The sequence below is a fragment of the Diprion similis genome, chromosome 5 (assembly GCF_021155765.1).
Source record: "Diprion similis isolate iyDipSimi1 chromosome 5, iyDipSimi1.1, whole genome shotgun sequence".
NCBI lineage: Eukaryota > Metazoa > Arthropoda > Insecta > Hymenoptera > Diprionidae > Diprion > Diprion similis.
The window spans coordinates 1439632-1458542 of record NC_060109.1 but is presented as its reverse complement, the minus strand read 5'-3'; the positions used below and the strand labels follow the sequence as shown (position 1 = coordinate 1458542).

Genomic DNA, 18911 nt, shown 5'->3' with positions numbered 1-18911 from the left:
GTTATCCAATGGTTCTCAATCTCGTCATTTGCATAATTAAAATATTGACAAAAAATTTCTTAATGATATTTTCACACATACACTCGTACTGTATACAAATTACTCTATTTTAATTTGGACCTTCTGATGTAAGCAGATTGTCCTAATTATTGATGGCAAATACGTCTTGACAAAAGAAAGATTTTTAGATTGGTTTAGGTACGTGGCTTTTTCTAGGAGGGGTAGAAATATCTGCTAAACGAATATGAGATTCAGCGCCATTTATCACGCTGTCTAACATTAAAAGAATTCCTACGCACTGTTGAGTGAGCCAAAGGGTACCGTTCGCTCACAATTTAGTTTTTAAAAGGAATTTGAAAAAGGTTCGTCAGGGCGTAACACCATTTTTAACAGTCTTCTAGTTCAAAAATTGCCGCGTAACCTACCGCGATCTACGATTATAGCAGATCAGTACGCGGTCTGCATTATCGACATAACTGACTGACCGCCGCCAATGATGTTTCGTCTTCTTTTTTTGTTTTAAACGTTGACAAAAGACGACGAACTGGAAGCTCCGTCGGTAAAAACGGGCCGATTGTAGCGACTCTAGTGGATACGTGGTGAACACTAATCCTCAAATGGCAGTCTGAGCGCTTCTAACACCTTTTCACGTTCACAGGCAGCAGAATGGCCTTGCATCGTAGATTTCACCGATCGAGCATTCTGGATTAACGTAGTGTTTCTTGGCACTCGTGCATCGTGTTGATTGTGCGTGATAAAAAGCGGCTGCTAAACAAGATGTATAAAATTTGAACATTTGTCTGAAGCCTGATGGATTTGTGAACGGTGACAACGGTGCCGGTAAGTCGCGGCAAGATTATTTATCCGTAATTCGCCATTTATACACTAAAATCAAACAGCTATATAACTGATTTTCTGGCAATAAACCAAAGTCCGCCGCCTTGTCTTCCCACAACGGATTCGTTCACATCGGACAGTGTAATTGTATTCGTTTCAAATCACACGATCATCAACGTATCAATGATCATTCTCTTCAAATTCTCGCACGCTGTCGCTGACCTAGGCTCGCAGGCGTAGCTTCATTCAATCACATCTCACACCCACGTGCGTACGTGTCTAGGCACACGTTTTTCGTTGTGTACGAATATCTACACTCATGCCAATTCGTTCTTCTATCCGTTCACGCCGTCGCATTATGTCACAATTCGGTTCATCGGACGACTCTCGAATTTTCTTTGAAAACATTTTCATCCTGAATCACTTTCACTTGTTTCCAGATTCTTTCGACCATCAAAAAAATTTCAGCATCGTTCAGTACTTGAATGGAGGAAGCTAATCGATCACGTAAAATCGTGGTTTTTTCCGTAAGTTATTCGCCGCTGCTTTAGCCCTGTTTCCAAGCACGCATTCCAATGGTTTCGGATATTTTATCGTTTCGTTTTCAATTAAAAAGTCGTATCAACACTTTTCAAATTTTGCATTCTCAATGGCTATCTCGAATTTGATCCTCTTTAGTCTATTGCATATGCTCGTATACCTTTTGAATCTTATATTCGGTTGAAACCTTCAAATTTCGACTTTGAACTTGATGATTCCCGGTCAGCGTTGATTAAGCGATACTACAACTGTTTATACATTTTTATTGCCTTATCAGCAGTGTAACTCACACTTTACTCACGTGTTACTTACTTTGTTTGTCTGCTTGTTCACTTAGATTCTACATTTTTTCTTCATCAATATATTTCTATTCGATAGCTAAGGTTTTCACTCGTAATAATTAGGATTGCTTTTAAACTACATTCACAATTAAGTTTTCTGTTTCATTCTCCCGATCAATATAACATAAATTAATTATACATGAATAATTGTTTTTCTGATGTTAAATATTACACTAAACTAATTTTCGTATAGACGAATGACAATGAATATATATATTCTCAGTTTGCCATGCATGCCATACTTTGTTCTTTCATTTGTAGCTAAGTATATCATTGATGCTAAAATTGGACACTGTGGGATTTTATGTTAGTAGACCATCTATTATTAACCCGTTCAACTATGAACGGTGACCATTATTATCTGTGGCTACATTAATATCTGTGCTTAAGTCGATAATTTGCAAGAGTTTCCTTAATCGTTGAAACAAAAGTCATAACTATTGAATGAAAATTAGCAAATCTTCGTTAAAAATCAGATTTAATTTAGATAAGAAATATGAACTGACGTACAAGCAATTTCAACTAGTGTCTAACAAACTTCTTTCTTTTGTAGAGATAACGTATGTTATACATACGTACCTCTGCAAAACACCGATAACCTATATTTTTTGATCACGATACAGATATATTCATGTAAAAACGTTGTCTACAATTCATGAATTACCAAGACTCATTTATTATTGACGATTGACAAAAAAAATAGGAACGCTAGACACTTTTAAATTTGCTAATGTCAGTAAAAGATTCCAAGAATAGTTGACAAAACAAAAAAAAAAAAAAAAAAAAAAACTTTACAGAATAACAATAATAATGATAATAATAATCGGTATTCAATCTATATACATAAATAATTGCAAGCTTTCTCTCGTCATACTTCAATAGAATATTTTCTTTTCTCTGGGTTCATATCGATTCTTACAAAATTTATCATCACTCGCATTCATTCTACTTTATCTATAGGTATGAAGACCTACAACATTGATGTCCTTATCTACTCATAACGTGTCTGTTGCTAGTCATCCACTTACCACCACCTACTGGTAATGGTATGAGACACCGTTTATCAGGGTGAACAAGAATATCCTAAGAATAACAACTAACGTCTGTGAATAATAAAGTTTCTCGTCGAAATTTGTCCGATGTATAATTATTTCAAATTGTCTTGATTCGTTTATAAGTTAATGTGTAGAAAAATTGCATCAATTTGACAATCAACTTTGTTTCATTCAAAAGCATCAAACATTTCTCAGTAAATGATATAAAAGAAATATTATTTGTTGTAATATCAGCAAGTTTTCAATGTAAGACAATTTTTTATTTATATCATGTAAGATGAGGTGTCTTACGATAATCATATTACTGGGGTCAAGATAAGTTTTGATTAGAATTACATGCACGCATGAATCACGAGGCGATGGAACGAAGGTATCTGACTAGTTTGAAAATACTTACGGTATGTTTATTTATTTTCAAATTAGCATCTTTGCGCTAGGTGTACATACTATGTTATAGACTTTCTTATTTAGCATACAGATAAACGGGATCTATGACCCAATTGCTAGATGAAATAATTGAAATATAGTTCCAGTTTCAAAATCGAATACGAAAATTTCCTGAGAAGATTTTTATGCTGTTGATGGCAGACGTGAAAATTGAAAATTTATGAAAAGGTTTTTGTTGCGAATTTATGAGTAAATATCGGTATCTGAATGGAATCGCTAACTCTTTAGGATAGAAAAAGTGCGAAAAATCGTTTGTTTCACTTGTAAAATTTCGATGTTCTTTAACAAACACGTTCACCACTGATTTTTTAAATTATTTCATGAAAGTGTTGAGAACAATAGCGATTTACTTAGAATGCACTATATTTCTGTTTCAGGTGTGACTGAATTCTAATCCATAGCGACCGTTGAAGTATCTCCAATATTTTGATAAGATCTTCAAGCTTGGAGACACGATAAATATTCTTGGATAAAGATTACTTCGCTCTGTTTGTGTTTGAACGAAGCGCTCGCGTCAGAATTAATACTACCCAACCTAAGTCCCAAAATCACGTGCTCGGATCCATTCCTAATTACATTTGCAACATATTGTCTAGTATAATAAAATCACATAAGTATAAATAACGCAAAGTCATATAGTCGTATACGTTCCAAAAAACTTCTATCGAAATGGTTAAATATTTTGAAAGTAGTACAATATTCCAATTCAGTTGGGAACAAGTTGCTCAAGGTTATTGGCACCGATATCCAAATCCTCACAGGTCAGTGAATAAATTTAAAAACTACTTACCAGTAATCAGGTCTCAAAGTTTAAGTCCAATTTTTCACTCAACGTAACTATTGGACTTGGACTCCGAATTCAAGGAAAGTGCGTGTTTATGCTTGATTCAATATGATTACAGCACCCATGTTTTATCCGAGGATACGATATCCAGAGAAGTGAAGAACAATAAACTATATTCGAAGAGGCTTTTAACAAAAACAAACAGAGTGCCAAAATGGGGTGAACGGTTTATAAGTAAGAATGTCGTGAAAATTGTCGAGGAAAGTGTTGTCGACCCAAAAAAGAAGACCTTGACTACTTATACTAGAAATTTGGGATACGCCAAAGTTATGGTGAGGCCATAAAATAAATAACTAATTGTAAACAATTGTATAAGTTTTCATAAAAATATTTCGTTTCAGACCGTCATTGAAAAGGTTGTATACAAGGTGTCCGACGAGAATCCCAAATGGACAGTGGCTGTAAGATCGGCCTGGATCGACAGTCAAGTTTACGGATTCAGCCGGGCGATTCAGGCCTTTGGAATGGACAGATTTAGGAAGAATTGTGCGAAAATGTCGGGTGGATTCAATTACGTTTTGGCTCACATGTTTCCGCGAACCGCGGAATATATGAATCCTGGTCTGGTGCAGATGGGATACATAGACAAGGTTTGAACAAGTTTTCATTTCCGGAGAATAGTTATCGCGCTCAATGTTACGTGGTGAGAAAATCATAATTATCCATGAGCGGAATAACCTTTATAACTTCTATTTCAGATGGAGCAACCACCCATAGCGAAGTTGACGCATGCTGCAGAGGATATTCAGCATTCGTTTCACGATAAGGCTGAGAAGATGAAAGACGCTGCCAAGAAGGCGACCGATCTTGCCAAGCAAAAGGCTGGACCAATTTATGCGTCTTGTCAGCCAAGTCAATCCTAATGGTATTATTCGATGAGTCTGTACGAACGTGTATGAAAACCAAACCACACCGCATGATGAAATATACATGTGTGAGATAAGTCTGCATTTTCGATGCTTCGATACTGATGTTCAATAACTGCAATGCAATTGTTTCTAGTAGTTTACAGGAGATAAAATTGTACAGATAAGTTAAGCAGTACGTCCGAACATTGTTGATGAATTGTATGGATATTATATATCCTGTGTTACGATTCCACAAGATACAGTACAGTATATTATTAATTTCAAATTCAGATTTTAAATTAACCATTCATAATGATGCTTCGTAAGACATTGACTGAAACCGTATTTTTTTCACAATCATTCGTTTCAGAAATCATTTCTTTTTTTCTTCAATGTTTCTTTTTTCTTGTACACAATTGCAAAATGAATACTGATTTGTTTTTATTGGCAATAATGTATATTTTAAGTCTGTATATATAAAAGTTTAATACGCGTGTATGGTCGACACACGCATTTACAGATTGAATTTCGTTGATCGTTTTTGATCCAATATAAATATATCAAACTCCAGTTTGAAAAAAAAAAAAAAAAAAAACGAAAAAAAAATCATCGCTATGTTATACCTATAAGAATCAATCATGTAGTCAAAACGCAAATATCATCAAATTAGTTTGATATGTTTCTAATTCTTCTCCACCTATATCGTAGAATATATATTATGTTAAAGTATTTTCTTATTTTGTTTTTTCATTTTAACTCTTGTTTTGAGATATCGGGTTAAAAATCTTCATTCGAAATATCCGTTGTATTGTTATCGAGTAATTCTAGCTTGCCATATGTTTAAATGTGAAAAATATGTTACACGTTATATGATAATATATGATACCTATAATTATAATGAACATGAATATTCTGAAGAATACGATTAACGGTATTTAGATCTTTACTTAGAAAAGGTTTAGGGCATGAACCAGGGCATGGCTATATTGACGGTGTCCGACAACTTACCTAGTTATGTTTCGTCGTCAGTAGCATGATGGCAGAATGATTCGACGACTAAACTTCTTGGATTTAGTTGAAAGTGTATAGTTGTAAAATGTCAAGTTTTCAATTTCAACCAATTACTGTTGGGTCCTAATTCTATAATCATTCATAGTGATAAATATGTGGCGAATATTTCGTCTGGTGAACAATTGCTGGTCTGAAAATCACCTTCATTCGAGTTTGAATTAAGAAAACTTATTATCAAAGGATTGAACACAAACTTGTTATTGTAGCCACGGTAAACCTTAGATACCGTGCATATACCTATAGTCTAAGAATCCTGAGGAATAATTTTTAGTACAAAAGTAAATGACACGTCGAAAAAAGGAGGAAGAGGAACTGGTATTACCTATAATAGGTATATGTATATATTTTAGATTAGAGTTATCGACATAGGTTGTCTTTGAAAGTATATTGTTGTCTTATCATTTCCAATCGTCTATCTGTGTATTCATTTTATTAATGAGGTTGAATAAAAAATCGTATATGTATAGAAAACTTTCTATCTATTAATATTGTTTCAAGGATCAACTATTTATTGTTAAGCTGTTATATGGATTCGCACAGTCTATACAGTCTGATGAGAAATCTTTGTACGCATCTAATGTCGTCTTGCAAATCCCATCAATACATTTAAATTCCAAACTTCGATCAATCTCGTTGCTATATTCTTTCTTCATCCAATGTAATGTTTTCTTGAATGGGTCGAGATATTAACTTCTCTTTCTTTGCCAGTTTCATATCTCGGGGAGATCTCTCGGAATCTGATGATTCCGTTCCATTATTCTCATTATTATTTCTACGTAGCTCTGTTGCACACGCGACTTCCTTTATTGCAGTGCAATTATTCTCGTATCCATTACCAAAAAGTTTGATCGTATTCTCATCAGATGTTCGTTCAGGACACGGTGAAGCACAGAATCGCCTTCGCATCTGCTGTTTGTGATCTAAAATGTTCGTAAGAAACTTTGTTTTATTTAGACTTAATTTGCTTGATAATTAAAAGTAAATTTTTGTACTATGCTCACTGTGAGAATGATTTTTTTTGTTGCGTTTGCCTTCATTCTCTACTTTTTCATCCGCTGTTTTTACCGAATCGCTGCTGCTACCAGAGATGTCATTAAATTCGGGACATGGCTCGATCTCTTCAACAGCTTCGCTTTCTACAAAATTCAACGAATAAAAATATTTCACACAATAGCAATGAAAATTGAACATCAATTGTGATAAATCATGCTTCGAATCTTACTTAAAACTGAATTACAACGAAAATAAACAAAGTTGATTACGCTGGCTTACTGATGTTGCCTTTGCATACTTCGAGTTTCAAAAAACACATATTATCGTAAGTTACTCCTCCAGAGCAGATTGGCTTGTAGACATTCGGGCAACTTAAGGGACAGTCGCTCAGCTCTTCACTGCTAAAAACGACTTCTGAACGAAAATCATCGTTCAGAACGTTAGTTTATTTTTATTGAAGAAAAAAATTTGAGGCATCTATTTTTCTTGTAATATCACGTATTCTAAAAAAAATTAACCATTTCTTACCCAGATTGCACAAAAACAAAGACCACGTAAATATCAGGATTTTTTTTCGATCCATTGTAAGCCGTTTTCTGATGCAAACTGAGCGCAAGTTGATTGTTTCGACTAATTTTATACGCCAACATTCGATCCATTTATTACTTTTATTGTACTTCGATTCGACAATTCATTATTTGGCCGTATGGAAACGTATCGACTCTGTGATTGTTTCAGATTAAATCGGGTCTGACGCTCAATGTTGACAGTTGTATTGATTTATGCTTCTCGGTCAATCGATAGAATAATTTTACGTCTTTCGTAATACAACGTTTATATTTCGTAGAGGTTTCGAGTATCGTGAAAAATTGCACTAAGTAACGAGAAATTCACGAGCAAACTCATAGGTGACTTCTACTCCACAGGATTAGTCTAGAAATGATCATACAAATCGATTAGGAGACTAAAAACTTTCTGCTCAAACAAGTAAGGCTAACCACTTTGGATTTTTGGTGAAAATTTTCACTATTTTGGATGATGCTGGTATCAATTTTTCGATTCAACATATTGTCGTAATTTTGCGAGAGAAGTCGATAGCGCAAATGTTTAGAACATGATTCATAGAGCATTGTCGAAATTATTTGTTTCTCTAATTTTCTCGAGTTAAAACTTCCAGATCAAAGTTTTTTTGTTTTCTAATTTTCTAAGTTCAATACTTTCTAATCAAAATTAGCTGCTTCTACTTTTATAAAATATAATTGTTTAACAAGTTACGCTATTTTGGATATTTATAAAATAGTTTCTTTTTCTTAAAAATTTACAAATAAAATTTCATAATTCAAAATGAATGATTTTTATATTTGAGAAATTTAGCATTAATTCTCCAAAATTTTTATTTCAGTAATTTTTTGGTGATTCGTTGGTATGCTTTTATTGCAACAACAGTGAAAATACAGTGTAAACAATTCTCAACTACACCGTGAATTTAAATGTGATCGAAGTGAAATCTAAGTGCAACTTCAGTTCAATTTCAGTGCGACGGAATCCGTTAGGGGAACTAGGAGACCATTTACTACGTGTAGGCATTTGGATGAATTGTTCGACAAGAGAAATTGGGGATCGTTCCACAAAATTAGAAAAGCGTAGTGAATTCGAACCGCAAATGAGAAAACATATGTTAAACTTTGTCAGTTATTTCGCTGCATCTCTTGATTAGCCGGTACGCAACGATTCAAGACTATACGCAATCGTTCTATAATGGTAGGACGATAGTAAAATGCTAATAAAACAAACCAGAACAATGCTGTAGCTCATTTAATGATCTGTCGTAACTGCAACATGAATATGTACTAATCGATATTATACTCGCAACACTTTTTGGCGTTTCGGATGATGACGATAACCGTAAGGTACGATGTGTGTATCTGCACAACTGGATTACATGAGTTCCATTGGTATGCAGAATGGGAAACAAAGAGTCATTTCGCAATGGATCATCGCATCAGTAAAACAGTATCTGAATCCTGAAGAAACGGAAGTCGAAAAAGTGAAGTGAGACCATATTTGTGTCTCCCGATGAGTTAATTGCTGAAGATTAAATTTCAAATTTTAATTCTGTCACGGCAGCTCATCACCAATTGAAGTGACGCTCGATGCACTTCGTGTGTCCACCGCACCATTGCTTCTGTTGCAACTCTTTCGAACAAGAGCCCCCAAACTTTGGTGGCTTCGTTATTCTCCTGGTCCGCATTTCGAACCCCACTCCACAGGATGCACTGCAGGATGACCAAGTGCTCCACTGGCCCAAAACGCAGTCTACAGCTTGACCTGTTAATTGTTATTGTTGTATGATTGTATAATTGTAATGGTTATTGTTGGGAAAGTAATAAGCCAGTAAGGGATAGGCTAACTAATAAGATAGTCATAAAAGTGAGTTGGCTTCGTCAGAGATGAGTACGTAATCGCGATGCTATTATGAGAAAGTGATTATTGCCGTCGTCAAGGAGTCAGATTCAAATACCAAAGTGTGCGTGGCAACCGGATTCTGTCCTTATAATTAAGCTTTAGATTGCTAGGATTTCTTGAGCTTTCATCTCCTTAGAAAGTCCCCAAATAATATGCCAATATCTTAAGTATAACCTGTACAAAGTTCCGTTCACACGTAAAGCCTATATTTACGTTTTCCGGTGGATAATCACCTGGATGTGGAGTTTTTGGGGTCGTTGATAACGAATCTAGATTTAGATTTTCGTAATTCAAGATGGGGGATCCAATATTGTGAACAAAAACCCAAAAAGTCGCTCTACGCAACCATATTGGATCCACTATGACGAACTTTAAAATTTCGAGTTTATATTCTTGATCAGTGACCTTGAATACCGAGTTTCATTCAAATCGAGTAACTTTTCGGATCTCGGTCAGCCATCTTGAATTTAAAAAATTCCAAAACTTCGAACCAATTCAATAATCGAGCAAAAAAAATCCTAGAGTTTCTCACGTGATGATTTTCTATGGCCACGTTTAACGTGAGGCAGTTTGCGTCGATGACCATCATTCGTAACCTTTCCAATAACGTTTGGCAAGGGAACAATAACTGGATTAATTCTCGCCAGTTTGTACCGCCTCTTTTTCGATCCTCTGAGGCCATCGGTAGCTCTGTAGACTCGTTCCTGCAAGGATATATACAATGTAGCATTGCAACGTCACGAAGGACTTTATATCATTACCCCTAATCCAAAGTGTCCTTGACTCACCCTGGTTATGTGAAAAGTCGCCAAAGGTGGGAGCGCCTCGAGCTCAGGATAGTAGAAGCTGTTCGCCGGGTGATCAGGATACTGTGACGTGATCGCAGTTATCGGTGATATCGGGTCCGTTCGCCAATCCGGCGCCGTGAACGTGAAGCCTTCATCGGTCCCAGCGTCGAATGGTCCGACCTGCGGTAAAAGTACAGATCGGCCATTTTCACAGGAGAATTTTCATTGCATTCCGAACACTTGCCTGAACCGATATGTTGCTTATCCAACGTCCGTTTGAACAGAGTTTGTAGCTGTCCAATCCAACGAACCAGTCAGGCGATGGAACGATTTTTGATATCACCGAGACCTGAGAGAGAAATTTTGAGTTATCGGCGATGGCGGGGATAGAATTTTCGACGATTCGGACGTTCAAGAGATATTACCAAATGGTGTTTCCCGTCCGAGTAGAAGATTGTTTCAGTCGATCCGACACCTTGGACCACGGGGGGTGCTGCAAAAACGTCTTGAACGCCTTTCTTCTGCTCCAAAAGCTCTCCTACACCCTTCTCCGCTACCATGCGAATTTCCCGTTTTGCTTCGGTTCCGTCACGCCATAATACGTAGGACGAATCGTGCACCATGCCTGCATAAATTTATTGAACAGAATGGTTAGCATGCCAGTATAGAATTCAATTGTTCGTAGTTAAAATTCAATTTTAATGGAGTTAAATCCGAATCGAAAATTATCGTCAGTTCATATTTCGGATAAATTACATTTGGTGGAACTTGCTGATTGATGTAGCGGTGAAATTTAATTGGAACGAATATAGACAGACTCAGTGATGAACAATAAAATTATCTTGAGAGTTAAATAACATCTGAGAAAGGCGCGGCTGGATCGCTGCGCTGGGACTCGTCACCTTTGACTTGGTTCTATTGAACAATTTTTAAACTAAATTTCACCGTTATTTTGCACATAAAATTCACTCTTGAAAAAAATTTGCTCATCTATAAGTGCCTCGGAATTAGACTAGCCTACATAAAAATTTTTGGAACTGTCGTTTGGATGTTATAAAAAATCTAATACGATCAAATTATAGTACCAGGAATTGAAACAAACTATTTCTATGTTCGTCGTATAGATCAAGTCATTTCGAAAGTTTAGATATCACGACTGAACGTTTTTTATGATGTAGAAACTGTACGTAAGATCGTGTATATAAACTTTGACAACAATACAATTAGGATTTCTAATTATTACCGGATGTGATGCCTGAAAGAATAATTATCTCTCTTTAGTTGTGTTCGGTTAGTTGGCTTTAAAAAAATTGATTGGTTACACCGGCACACAAAAAAAGTGGTCTGTATTATACATTTGACTAGACTCACTTTAGGTTATGTATTTCGATGCGCTGAATCCGAATTTGTGGTCCATTTGGTCCATACATTCCCAAAATTTTGAGTAAATTGCAAAAAACTGCTAAAAATGTCGGAAGAGAAAAAATGTTTCTATGCAAACGAAATTTTTTTTTTCGAAGTAGATCAAGTATGTTTCTTGTGTATTTCCATGCGCTGAATCCAAATCTGTACTTGATTTAGCTCTCCAACCCTCCAAATTTAGAGTACATACCAAAAAACTGCTAAAAAGTGCTAAAAATCGCGAAAAGAATGCAGTTACGTTAACGAAAAATTTTTTTTCGAACTAGATCAAGTATGTTTCTTATGTATTTCGATGCCCTGAATCGAAATCATGAGTTAATTTAGCTCGTAGACCCTCCAAAGTTTTAGTAAGTTACGAATAACCGCTGAAGATCGTTAAAAAATCGTGAAAAATTGCAATTATGCAATTATACAGACGAAAAAAAATTTCTTAAACTAGATCAAGTATTTTTTTTCTGTATTTTAATGCGCTGAATTCAAATCCAACGTCGATTTGGTTTGTATACCCTCCAACTTTGAATAAAATTTCTTCGTTTTGCAGAAGAATTTGCAAGTCATTTTTTAACAATATACGTGATCCGAAAATTAAATTTCATCTATGGTGACGAATTTTTTTTAAATAAGATGCAACTTGGATTAAATTTTGCTGTATAACCAAATAAGTTAATTTATTCAGCTTTCATTATAATTATCGAAGTACGGACACAATATTCATAAAATTGGAATTTATTTTCTATAAGGCTGCATAACTTTTTTTAAGCACAAGATCCGCGTTTTTTTTTTACGATAAATGAAACAGCTTTATATCCTCATAAAATCGTATTGAAATAAGTCTCATCCTCTGGGCGTATAAAAGCTAATTGGCAGTTTAACGAGGCTTAAAAAAACAGTTTGCGAACGTAAATAACGATCACTCGTAATTTAGTCATTCAATTGCATGTCACCAGTTTCTTAAGTGAGAAGATTCGTGAACGCCATTTATTACATAGTTCGAAGTGTCTTTCGGTTATGCCTCGCTCAGCCTGAATGTTTCAATTATGTTTCTACAGCTGTCTCTGGATAATACAATATTCGACTTGACAACCGAGCAGCAGAGACGACGCGACATCAAACCGTGATTAATTAAAAGAAATTAAAAATAACACTGTGCAAAAGGCGCGTGTAATGACTCCTTCGAGCACCGAGTCCATGTACATTAGACTGTGACATACGAAAATAAGGTTGTCTCTTGTAAAAAGAAATTCTGCTAAAGTTTCAGCTTGATACGTCCATTTTTCAATTAGCGCTCGCGTGGATAAAAATGTTTAAAAAAAAAAATTTTTGTTTTAATTTTATGTTCTATAAATCATTAAATATGATCGATTAAAAAACGAACAAGGTGGCATTTTTTAGGGAATTAAATCCTCTGGAAAAGTAATTTTTGATCGAATTAAAAAAATCAGCCACTTTTTTTCTGAAGTCAATTAAATCTAATTTTTTGTCAAAATTTACATTCATATTTATCGTTAAACACTTACAAAACAACGATATTACGTATAAAACTCAGTAATTTCGATTTTTTATAAAATCTTATGATCTAAAGAAATAGTTTTTATATTTTGAGTAAATAAATTAACTTTAAGCTACTTATATTAACGATTTTCGTAACAATACTTTTCTTTCGTTTTAACGTTTTTCGCATTTAACTTTTCCATTAATTTTTATCTGTGGTAAAATACTGTTCATAATAATTGTTTTAAGATTCTGATACTATTTATGAAAAATTGTTATTTTATCGATAAACATGCATAATGGTTATAATAATAAAATACTAAGAAAATATCAATTGAAGGAAAATGCGATGTTCTGGCTTTGCAGAAATTTAAACAATAAAAATTTAACAACAAACATAAATATAAATTTTTATATAAAATTAGGTATCATTGACTCCAGAAAAAAGTTACTTTTGCAGACAATTTAATTCCCTACAAAATGACATTTTGTTCTTTTTTTTTATCGATCATATTTAACGAGTTATCGAACATAAAATGGGGACAAAAATTTTTTTTCAAAAAATTCTTACTTACGCGAACGCTAACTGAAAAATGGGCATATCGAGCTGAAACTTTACCAGAATTTTTCTTTGTGAGAGACAACCTGATATTCGTATGGGACCGAAAAAAAACATAGTTGCTTCATTTGGCACAGTCTAATGTACACTCTCAGATTTCCGGGTTCATGTCATCATAAGTTACAACTGTCTAGCGTCCTCAGGATCTGATCCCCCTGCTCAGTATTATAATTCAGCGATTTATCTGAGTCTGTGCCATGGGCTAAATGCGCGAATCACATATTATATACGCTGTGTGAAAGGCTCTTTCATGCGAATGTAATTCACCATGAAAAGCTACGAGCCAAGCTTGGACCTCCGGGGCACGACGTTTCAACGATTGATATCTTTTACATAAAGCTATGACGTTTCCGAGATTTGCCTGGGAACATCAAGAGAAATTTCTACTTTTGGTTACTATACAGTTCGCAACTATTTTCGGTTTTTACCGTAAACGAGAAATGTAGTTCTCGGGATGAGAATGGAACGATGAACTTTGTAATCGTCACCAAAAAGTTCAAGACACAATTTTAGACAATTTGTTTTCATTATGATCACTTGTATTATACTTTTTTCTAATTAGATTATTCATGTCTTGGAAAAAATAAATTGATGTTACAGTCTTATTTGACTAAAAAAAAAATAGCAAATTGAAGAAACAGACTTAAGGTCCCAATAAGCAGAAAAATAAGTATTGGTGACTGATATTACTCTAGCTAGTGTGATATGAGAGTTGAAATTTCGCTCAGTAAAGGGATATGTCATGTACAAAAATAATAATTCACTTTGATGTTTGCCAGTTTTTTTGGTCGTTGAACTTGGTGAACTTTTATGAGGGCAAACATAAAGATAATACAATATGACAAAGCGAAAAAGTGCAATGAAGGGTATTTACCTAACAAACGAGAGAATTGAGCAGCTGGCCTGAAGAGCGGATACTGCTTTGGGAACGTTTCGTTTGACCAGTGTGTGTCCATCCGTAATTTGTATACTGCCAACGTATTCGAACTGCAGATATCGTTGCGCGATACTCTTGATTCGACGAAAATTGGCAGGATGATAAGGAACGATGCGAGAAACCACATCTTCAGATCTGCCACTTGAAACACGCGTTCTTCCGAATTCCTGAATTCAATCACATGCGCAGCGTTCGCTTTATTTTCATCCACTGTCCACTTAGCTCGATACCGGTACCCGTTTCACCTTCATTACAGATTTCGATGTTTGGTGGTGCACCGAGTTCTCACAAAACTTCAAGTTCAGCAGTTACTCGAGGCTTTTTGACCGTAGTTTATCGCAGTACCGATCCGAGAGCATCATTTAATCACTCCTACTGTAGTTTATTGTCGAGCTATCGCAAAGAAGTTCCGACATCGGTCCAACGAGTCGCGGTTTTAAGATGACGGAGAGCCACTTGACGCTTCACTTTCTAACGTTATCCTCCCCGTTTCGGTGCTATTATCTAAGACACGTGGGCGCAGCTCAGATGAGCACCGTGCCGATGAACCGGAGTTACAAAGAACCTAGTCGAGCTCTTTTACAGCAACGACTAGGACGACTAGGATGGTTGGGGTTCTCCGTTCCGGCAGCCTCGCCTTGCAAAACTGTTTGCCGCCCGAAACTCTGCCCGATATTTATACCCGGTTACGTTACTCTGCCGACTTGAGATATTTCAAGAAACTTATCAAACGTCGAGAGTCGATGTACGCTGTAGCGTTATCCTTCGAGGATCGGCTAGCAACATTCAGAATTCAATTCTTGGTCCAATTAATGGCGTATCTTTCTCTCGATTCTACATCAGCTCATCGATTTAGTTCAGATGCGGACCGTGAAATTAACATTCTCTGTGAATAGTTGGAAAAAACCGTGTACCATTCAGTGTGGAATCTTGATACGACAACTTTGGAATTTATCGATCGATGAAATTTCGTTGATTTTTGACGTTTTTACTATCGGCTGTTGATAATGAATGAGTTTTAAAGAGTGTCGAGTTCATTTATATCGTTGTAGTAAAAAAGTAATACAACATAGCATAATTTTTTTCCAATTTCCAAGTTGAACACTAATACTGGTCACCTCAAAAGTGCCGAACGGCTGTCTTTTGATCCACGATTAACATAGCATCATCGGAGGTGGGCGTGATTTTGACATAGATTCAAGAAAGCATAAGCTATCGTCTGATCATACAAAAGCCAAAAGCGTCGAGACGTGAGATCGAGGCTTGCCTCCAGGTGCCGTTTTCAAAATATTCCTCCAGCACACTTATAGTGAAACGAAAGCGAACTAGTTTCTGTTGCACAAGGTATAATCGACATCTATTTATAAGTGAAGTGCAGCCGCAGAAACGACCATCGGAAATACGTTTAAGCGACCCTTCAGAACTGGTATAACCATGCTAAACCAACGGAACTGTAACAAATTGCATTTTAGTTTCGTTAGCTGAAGTTGAAACGTAGAGTGTTTTATGACACGAAGAGAAACACCTCGCAAAGAAAATCCAAATTTAAGTGCACACGAATTCTCAGTGATCGTCAATTTTTTGTTTAATTTCCAAGCTACGAGATTACGATCTCCAGCTGATTCAAATCAAGCAAATGTAGAGGCTCTCTTTTATTGTTTTTCAATTGGGCCACACTCACGCTCGGAATCTAAAAACAAACATCTACGTTCCGGCAGTTTATTGCCGCGATGTAGACACGTTCTAATTCACACTCAAATATAATACTCGTAAATCGCGAGTCAGCCCTGAGTCATGTCTTACGTCAGGACCGAAAAGGAGTTCCCACATAATTAGAAATTACAAAAATAATAGATAGCGGACGATGAATACTTGAACACACCAGACCTTTTTTTTTTTTTTTTTTTTTTTTTTTACGTTTAGTAGGAAGGTGTAGCATAATGGGACACTTGGCAATAATTATTTATATAATGTTGAAATTAGAAAAAAAAATTGGAACAAGTAACTAATGCATTACTTGCAAAGAAATCCTTTGGCATGAAGATCTGATTTTCTGGAAACACTTGATAGAATGAGCGTGCGATATGCACATACCTGAAATTTGAACTTTGAACAAGTTCTGTACGATTATTGCGGTAGCAAGAATCAACAAGAATGAATTATATGCATATGGACGAATTTTCCAAGATCTTGACTTGACAACTAAAGTTAGATGGATAAATACAAACGACGAAAAGTAGGTACACCGTTCAATACTCGCATGATTAATCTCGTATACCTAAATCCAAATAAAAAACACATAAAATGTAAAAAAGGCCAAATGACAAAATTAACTTGCAATGAAAAGTCATTTATTACTCCGCAGGTCTCTGAATCTGCCTACGTCACTGTTGCTCCCAAGCCGAGTGGCAATTAATTTCTTTATAAATGTCGTAGCTCACTTTTATTTCGAATATAGAGAAATGAGTTTGACGCTGTTTTCAGGAAATTCAATCACAGAATGTATCTTCAATAATGTAAATTTACCCCACAAGTTACGGATCGTTACATCAAAATCGTAATTTCTATACCCTGAAAAAATACTTTAACAAGCCATTACTGTATATATATTACATTTTACTTTAGTCAATATTCATATAATCATAAAAAGAAATTACCATTTCCGAATAAAACAATATAAATTATTATTTAAGAAAATAAGACACTACATTTAAGCTTATATTTATCAGCAAACTCCATCGATAGTAATTATTAATTATTATGTGGGGTAACCGGTTTGAACGTGGCGCGCAATTGGCTCCTATTAAGATGGCTGATCGATCCGATTCTCCTTCGGTCTTATGGTATAGCCCCGCACGGGAATACTCCGTCCATAAGTCCGTGGGACATAGCCATAAGGAAAAAATAAGAAGAAGAGAATATTCGTTTCGTCTTATCCTCTCGTCGTATTCTCAGAAGCGGATATATAATTGCAAGAATTATCAACCGAATTTGATTTCGTAGTATTGAGGAAATTAAAGATCGTATAATCGTATCTCCAACCATCTAGGTCAAAAGTAAATGCACTGCAGCATTATTGCGGAATGCATATTGCAGAACGTCGAAAGAAATTAATTTTAGAATTTATTATAGGTATATCGGATGTCCAATGGCATAGGATTCTAAGTGCCAAAAATACGATTTTAGTGGCAAAAGGTCGTGTAACGATTTTTTTTTTCTCTTTGCTGCATTAGATTCGAAAACGTCCAGATCGATAAAAATTAGCAATTGAAAACCAGAATAAAAAAATTTCGTATGTTGATTGATAGATACGATTACTTATCGGTAACAAATGATACAGCTAAAGAAAAAAAAAAAATGAATACGAAAGAATGTTGAACCCCCAATTTTATTTAAAATAAATTTTTTGATTGCAAAAACTGTAGAACTACCTGAAACGCATGAATGAATCAAAAACAAGAATAATTTTTTAATTTTCCCGGAAAATAGTCAAACATAAAAGCAGATGGTTGTACTCACATTTTTCCCATCTGAAAAAGGCTTCAAAAATATTCGGGACGCGCAGATAAATCGAAATTGAAGATCATTTAAAAAATTCCCAATTTCGATGTGCCAACATACGATCTTTAATCGACAGCCGTGCGGATAAATCGGCTGTCTTGGGTTTTGCTTAAATCACTTGCGAATCACCGAATTTTGATAGTTTTCTCCATTTTACATCCACCATATTGGATCCGTATATCGTGCATACGTGATAACACCGAATCTTCAAAGCTATTTCCGGAGCTCAAGATTCAACATTTGAAGTGCGGTAAAGAATTTTCTGTACTCATACGCGTATCCACAACTTTTCTACACTTTTCAGCATTACTGAACCTATTTTCAGGTGTTTCACGTAGGTAAATATGGAAAAAAAATACACAACCTTTTGATTTGAAAATTGCCAAACGATCATATAATGGCACGTACGACATTCTGCCATCAGACATGTGACACCATAATTGAAGAGATCAACGCTTCCAACTTCGATGTGAAGAATGTGAATATAGAACCCTGTAATCCACATTACTTATAATCGACCGTGATCGCGGTCAATAAGGAAAATCCTGAGACTATGTTGATGGATTCTCCGCATATCGTGAATGTTTCTTGAATCGGAATCGCAGTATCCGTCTGTGCCAATACATGTACAATTTTTACTTTAGTCGATTT

General features: G+C 35.5%; 3 protein-coding genes across 3 annotated transcripts; 1 reads left to right on the top strand and 2 right to left on the bottom strand.

Annotated features, from left to right (window-relative positions):
- Positions 1-654: 654 nt before the first annotated feature.
- LOC124406287 (protein preli-like) lies at positions 655-5007 on the top strand. Its single transcript, XM_046881650.1, has 5 exons — positions 655-840; positions 3598-3981; positions 4123-4336; positions 4406-4654; positions 4763-5007. Exons 2-5 carry the CDS (start codon positions 3890-3892, stop codon positions 4925-4927), a joined length of 720 nt encoding a protein of 239 aa, XP_046737606.1. The 5' UTR covers positions 655-840; positions 3598-3889; the 3' UTR covers positions 4928-5007.
- Positions 5008-6249: 1242 nt separating this feature from the next.
- LOC124406327 lies at positions 6250-7559 on the bottom strand. Its single transcript, XM_046881714.1, has 4 exons — positions 7505-7559; positions 7256-7390; positions 6985-7119; positions 6250-6903 (listed from the first exon to the last, which is right to left on the bottom strand). The coding sequence occupies exons 1-4, from the start codon at positions 7557-7559 to the stop codon at positions 6620-6622; spliced, it is 609 nt and encodes a 202-aa protein (XP_046737670.1). The 3' UTR covers positions 6250-6619.
- A 1414-nt stretch (positions 7560-8973) lies between these two features.
- LOC124406302 (spondin-2-like) lies at positions 8974-15045 on the bottom strand. Its single transcript, XM_046881672.1, has 6 exons — positions 14637-15045; positions 10656-10855; positions 10475-10579; positions 10231-10410; positions 9975-10146; positions 8974-9304 (listed from the first exon to the last, which is right to left on the bottom strand). Exons 1-6 carry the CDS (start codon positions 14824-14826, stop codon positions 9108-9110), a joined length of 1044 nt encoding a protein of 347 aa, XP_046737628.1. The 5' UTR covers positions 14827-15045; the 3' UTR covers positions 8974-9107.
- Between the last annotated feature and the right edge of the window lie 3866 nt (positions 15046-18911).

Coding starts and splice junctions, on each gene's coding strand:
- LOC124406287 (XM_046881650.1), top strand. CDS start 3,890: ATGGTTAAATATTTTGAAAGTAGTACAATATTCCAATTCAGTTGGGAA. Junction 4,337..4,405: donor TGGGATACGCCAAAGTTATG/GTGAGGCCATAA, acceptor ATTTCGTTTCAG/ACCGTCATTGAAAAGGTTGT. Junction 4,655..4,762: donor AGATGGGATACATAGACAAG/GTTTGAACAAGT, acceptor CTTCTATTTCAG/ATGGAGCAACCACCCATAGC.
- LOC124406327 (XM_046881714.1), bottom strand. CDS start 7,559: ATGGATCGAAAAAAAATCCTGATATTTACGTGGTCTTTGTTTTTGTGC. Junction 7,120..7,255: donor AGTATGCAAAGGCAACATCA/GTAAGCCAGCGT, acceptor TGAATTTTGTAG/AAAGCGAAGCTGTTGAAGAG. Junction 6,904..6,984: donor CAAAAAAAATCATTCTCACA/GTGAGCATAGTA, acceptor CGAACATTTTAG/ATCACAAACAGCAGATGCGA.
- LOC124406302 (XM_046881672.1), bottom strand. CDS start 14,826: ATGTGGTTTCTCGCATCGTTCCTTATCATCCTGCCAATTTTCGTCGAA. Junction 10,856..14,636: donor TCAATTCTCTCGTTTGTTAG/GTAAATACCCTT, acceptor AAATTTATGCAG/GCATGGTGCACGATTCGTCC. Junction 9,305..9,974: donor TGGCCATAGAAAATCATCAC/GTGAGAAACTCT, acceptor AACAATTAACAG/GTCAAGCTGTAGACTGCGTT.